The 5644-nt window shown below is 63.4% G+C and overlaps 2 protein-coding genes across 2 annotated transcripts in view; one reads left to right on the forward strand and one right to left on the reverse strand.

Moving 5' to 3' along the window:
- Positions 1-1072: 1072 nt before the first annotated feature.
- MNEG_6404 (hypothetical protein) lies at positions 1073-2628 on the forward strand (the record flags this gene model as incomplete). Its single annotated transcript, XM_014045118.1, has 5 exons — positions 1073-1139; positions 1274-1329; positions 1702-1747; positions 1938-2160; positions 2427-2628. 5 exons carry the CDS (start codon positions 1073-1075, stop codon positions 2626-2628), a joined length of 594 nt encoding a protein of 197 aa, XP_013900572.1.
- Positions 2629-4213: 1585 nt separating this feature from the next.
- MNEG_6405 (hypothetical protein) overlaps positions 4214-5644 on the reverse strand; it is a gene marked incomplete at both ends in the record, with an annotated part of 2209 nt that continues 778 nt past the window's right edge. Inside the window, 3 exons of the mRNA XM_014045119.1 lie at positions 4214-4443; positions 4763-4898; positions 5204-5324. Coding sequence (XP_013900573.1) covers positions 4214-4443; positions 4763-4898; positions 5204-5324 — 487 coding nt within the window. The remainder of the gene's footprint in view (positions 4444-4762; positions 4899-5203; positions 5325-5644) is intronic.

Here is a 5644-nt window from a genome sequence, read left to right on the forward strand (position 1 = left end):
GCGCGGCGAAGAGGGCCCCGGCGGAGGGACGGCGGCGAGGCGTAGGGTGGTGGGGGGCGTGCGGGGCGACATCGGGGCGCCACACGGCGGCGCAGGGCCCGGGGATTCGATGTGGAGGCCGGGCCCCAGTGGGGCTGGCGGCGATGTCAGGCGCAGGCCTGCCTGTCAACACCCATCAACCCCTGCCCTCTCACGCCCCTCCCTGCGCGCCCCTCCCCGCGGGTGTTGTCGCACCGCGATGACGAAGAAGGCCAGGGCGGCCTCTGATCCGCCGTCGGGCCCCATGACGGCGACCGCTTCGAGCCAGCGGCTGGCTCACCGGCGCTCCTCCCCACCTGCCGATCGCCTCATGCCCCCGGCTGCCACCAGACCCCACACGGAGGGGGCCGCTGCGCAACGCCGCTTGCGATGCAAATGGGCTGTAGTGGGGCCACGCCGCTGCGATCGGCGCCGTGATCACACCTAGAGCTACACGTCTTGTGTGGTCAAACAGCATAGGCGTTCACCTCCCTACTTTCTAGGCGGGGATCACATACCGTACGTACACTGGTACTTTCGTCGCACAGACCGCGGCAACAAGTACACATGTTTGCTATTTGGTCAACTTTCAACTTTGCTACGACGCACATATTGCCGACAAGATCTCCTGCAGTGCGCTGACATGCTGTGACTGCTCCAAGGACGTGGCGCTGCTGACGCAACCAGGTGCCCTGGCCAGGTGACACCTCGGCCACCCAGCGGGCCCCCTCTGCTCGGCCTGAGTGCAACACCATCTTGCCAGTAGTATGGACCAATCTTGATATTCGTCACCGAGCATATGCGGGGCTTGTGTGACCGGTTAAATGTTTGTGCACACCGGTGCGCATCACGCAGGGCGTGCAGCTCGCGCGACTGGTGCACGGTGCACCTGTCATGTCTAAGCACCACAAACCTTAAACCCTCTCTGGGGGCCTTAAAATGCAAAGAAACAGGCGCAGGCAGTGTTTTGCAATCACACCCACGTCTCCACTTCCAAAAGCTTCGCGTGCCCAATCACCTCACACACCTGTCCGTGCAGTGCACAGCGGACCAGATGCGTCACCTCGTTCACCTCGCCATCGCCGCGCTGGTGGTGGGGCTGGCGCACGCTGCCGCCCCAGGTGAGCGCCCCGGCTTCGCAGGCAACCTGGGATGCGCGTCATCGCGCCTTCTGATCAGCGCGACCAACTGACCAAGGCACCTGTGCACATTGGCGGCGTCCCCCCGCTCGGCCCACCCATGTATGCTCCCGCAGCGCCCGCCGAGGGAACAAGCAACTACTACGTTCACCTCATACCCGACCTGATGGAGGTGAGTTGCCGCCCTTGTGACTGCTGAACGGGGTATGTGCTGAAGTTGTGGTGGGTGGTGGGTTGTTGCTGTTGACGGGCCTTGCCCCTGCGTTTGCAGCGGTGGCTCACATCCCTGCAACAGACGAATTCAAATGCCCTTGCCTCAACCAATTGTTTTGAGAAGTGCGCACTGTCTGCGTTTGGACGTGCGCGCAGATGCCCGCACTTGCGCAAATGGACCGCGCAATTGAACCGCGCAGTGCTGGTGGAACACCTAGTGTTGGTGGTCCTCATGTAGACGCCGCAGCACGGCACACCAGCAAGAGCAGGAATCAGATTCGCTGGCTGCAAGCCTCACCACACAAGCACTCACGCTTCTTCCTGAGCGCAGGCCCAGATGCGGTACCTGCTATGCGTCCCCGACGGCGAGGCGGGAGGTGCGACAAAACAACAAAAACAGCTCCTTGGGCTGCACAGCGCTGCGGTTGCGCGCCCGCCGGCTGCCAACCTTTGCATGTGCCTGTCGTAGTGCTCGCCATGCAAACGAAAGTGGGCATCTCCGTCACTCCTGCTGTCCGCTCACTTCAAGCGCCCCCTGATCGCCCCCCCTTTCACCTGCCCCGCCAGACGTGCTCCTGCACCACCTGGTCACCGAGACCGCCCGCACCCATGCCCCTGCAAGCTGCGACGCCTGGCCCGCCATCGCCACCGACCTGGCCCGCCGCGCCGCCGCAGCCGCTGCGGTGGACGGCAGCAAGACTAAACTTGGAGGCTGCGCGGGAGTCAAGTGCACGGACAAGACGGGCGGCCGCAGCCACACTCTGACCCTCGACATGCCCCTGTATGTCAGGTGGGGGCGGGTAATGGCTCCTCCTGAATCGAGCGGGTAGGGGCCAGCTGGCTGGTTTGGTGGGCAGGACAGCGTGTTTCAAACCTGGATACGATGCCGCTGCTCTTGGGCGCTGCATTTCATCAAGCAGCACTCAGGGAGGTACAGCTGCATGGGCGCCACCTGCAGCAACAGCTGAGCGTACATCCGCAAATGGGCTTTGCCCCGCTGCACACCGCACATCATCACCCACAGCATTGGCACCCCATCTGGCGATCTTCATGCAGGCTGCTGGAGTTTGCTCACGAGCAGGCGCCGGCCTGCAAAGACCCCAGCCAGGCCATCACCGCGGCGGCATCTGCACTGCTCCGCGACTGCTCGTCAGGCGGCGAGGCCTGCGCTATTGACAAGTACTACGCGCTGCGCCCTGGTGCCAAGGAGGGCTGCTCTGTGCCCCCTGAGCTGGCTGCCCTGGCCAAGGGGGAATGATGGCCCGCGGGGTGGGGGTGCGGGTGTGCGGCAGGAAAGAGGGGTCATGGATGTGTACTGGGGTGCGGTGCCCAAACAATGTGATTCTGCCTGGTTCCAGGATAAGCCGGCTCAAGCTCTCCAAGCATCCCCTAATGTTCTTGAACAACCACCAAAACAACACCGTGCTGCAGCAGCACCGGACAAGTTGGGTGCAAAGTTGTGTTGACACTTCACACTTGCTGGTAACCAAGAACTGCAGTCAAATGTTGTCATCACGCGTGAGACGTTCCCGAAATCTCCTCATTCGTGACTGACAAGAGCACATTGTTACACCTGTGGTTACTCATGGCTCAAGGCAACGAACATCCTGCAGGCAAGCAATGAAACAGGGGAATTTGTCTCACGCGCCAGGTGTTCTACTGGGGTCGCCGCCGCCTGCTTTCGCCCCATCTCGCAAACCGCCTGATGCTCGTGGCGTGCGCACCAGCTCAGCAGCAGGTGCAAGCAGGGATGTTCGGTGCAAGATGATACAATAGGAAGCAGTACGCTACTTTGATACGATGATTTACTTAACCCGGTCGCATAAGTTGCGATAAAAAGTTTGGTTGGTGGTCGGCGGGGCGCCAAGAATGCAGGCGCACGGCGCTTGCGCACAGCTGGGTAGACGGCAGTGCGCGAACAGCGGCCGTCTGACCACCCACTTGGCTGACATGCGTGTCCGGCCACTGTTTGGCTCGCGCCTCTGCTCAGCTGGGTCGTAATATAAGGATGGTAACCCATGGGGCAGCTTCCGCATGGCCTCGTGTCTGCCAGTCGTCAGCAGGTGTCATGGGAAACCTGTGAGCTTCCCAGTCCACAGGTGTCTGCCCCCCGCCTCCACCCTGCTTTTGCACCCCGGCAACGCTCTTCTCCATGCACCACCCCTTACCTACCCCCCATGACGATCACCACACAAATTACTGGGATATTCATACAATGGCGAAGCACACAATTCTGCCAAGCAGGGATTAAAGCTCTGTCCAAAAACCAGAGGAACGGCAGTCCTCAGGTTCGGGCCAAGCCATGCTGTAACCCCATGCATTCCAGGGTTGAGGGTGCGTCGCGTGTGGATTGGCTGGGCTGCCGCTGTCACGCGTGCCCTGCCTGCTCACACCAATTTTGATTCCGACACAAGCGTCAAAAGACGGGGTTCCCATGCTGTGGACACTTGCGCAATTCCAATATATCGACGGCGCCCACCAGGAGAAGTACATGCGAGGGACCCCCAATGCAATCAGCGGCAACGCACATGAAACCGACCGCCGTGCGCCAGTGCCGCGGCGCAGGCCTTGCCCCTGCCCGGCCGGCCCGCAGCCGCAGGACCCACCACGCCCATCCAGCCATAAGTGGATGAAAACCGCTGCATGAGGATCGCAACTAGAGCTCAACGGCCACCGCGCTGCCAGGATTAAAACAGCACAAGAGGCCTGGGGGCCTTGGCCTGCGACGGCGCCGCATACGACTGAGCTCGCAGCAAGCAACGCCCGCGCCACGCCGCCGGACGTTTTACTGGCGCGGCTCCTGGCGAGGGGCGAAGTACGCTGCGGCGCGTGCGCAGGCGCCGTCATGGTGCGTAGGCCTGGCGGTCCAGGTTTGCGCGGAACGAGGGCAGCTGTGTGGCGGTCGTTGTCATCGCAAACTTGATGATGGAGCGGGACCCGGTCTTGAGGGGCGTCACCCGGTGGTACCACGCCTCTGCCAGCACGGCCAGCAGGCTGTTGCCGTCGGTGCGCTGCTCAAACTCGTCGCCGCTGTCGTCGCGCCACTGGGTCACGCTGTCGCTGCTGTTCTCCACTGTCATGACGCGAGGGGGGTTGCGAAGGCGGGGCTACTGGGCTTCGGGGGTACGCATGGGTGGGGGGCGAGCTCCTGACGTGGCCTCTACGTGCGCATGCTGCGCAAACATGGGCAGGGCAGCGCGCGCCTTGAGCACGAGCCCTGCAAGCGTATAGGAGCCACTGCCGTTGCCACCGCCGCTGCTGCTGCCGCAGCCCTTTGAGCGCGCCCCACCCACCGCGGACCAGCCAACCGCTCGGAGGTGCCACCCCCAGAATCAGCAATAGGCGGGCGTGGAAACCCCCAGCCACCTTTGCCCAAATTGGCATCCCCGCACCTGTGTATATGCACTCCCACTGCGGCGTGTCGAACAGCTGCTCGTCCTTGTGCCAGGGCATGTGTGAGCCGCGCTGGTAGGCCCGCAGCTCCATAGGGAAGTCGCTGGCAAAGAGGCGAGCGTGGCTGCGCAGGCGCTGCGTGCGGAGGAGGCGGACGAGGCCGAGGGTTGCGGCTGGAGGAAGGGGCACAGGCGCGCACAGGTAGGGGCCCAATGGCTCGCAAGGCGCCAGTGATTTCGATTGCTGTTGCTGTTGCTGTTGCTGCTGATGATGATCATGACTATGATGACGGCGCCTTGACGGCCGGGGCGTGAAGCGCCGGGAATGCCGGCTTGCTTTTGTTCCCCGCCCGGCTGCACAACGCGGCATCTGCAACCGCACAATCGCTGTGCCGGCCCGCGATGATTGTGGTACCCTCCTGGCACGGCAGCTGTGCGCACCTGTGTGAGCGCCTGCGCCACCTCGCCGCTGGAGAGGATCGCGACAGAGCGGCTGGAGGGCGGCAGGTACACGCCTAGGCGGCCCACAGCCACAGTGTTGAGCTCCGGGCGCAGCTTGTTCCTTTGGGGGGTCGCGCCGCAGGAGGCTCTCTTTGATGCTCGCGGGGCCGCGCGCAAAGCAGGTGCAGAGGCGGGGGCAGCGGCCGCCCCGTCTTGCGTGGAAGGGAGCAACACGCTAAGGCTCGCGCAATTGGTGAGGCATTTGGTGGCGCGTTCCTACTCGGCCCTCTTCACTCAGATGCCGCGTTCCGCTGCCGCAGCCACACTGCAGTCGTGGACGGCGCCGCTCCAACTGCTGTCCCGCACAGCCGCCCACTGCCTTTGCGGGTGCGCCCCAACCGTGTGTCAAGCCACCTGGTGAGCCCCCCCCCCCCCCCCCCC

This window comes from Monoraphidium neglectum (assembly GCF_000611645.1).
Source record: "Monoraphidium neglectum strain SAG 48.87 unplaced genomic scaffold scaffold01036, whole genome shotgun sequence".
NCBI lineage: Eukaryota > Viridiplantae > Chlorophyta > Chlorophyceae > Sphaeropleales > Selenastraceae > Monoraphidium > Monoraphidium neglectum.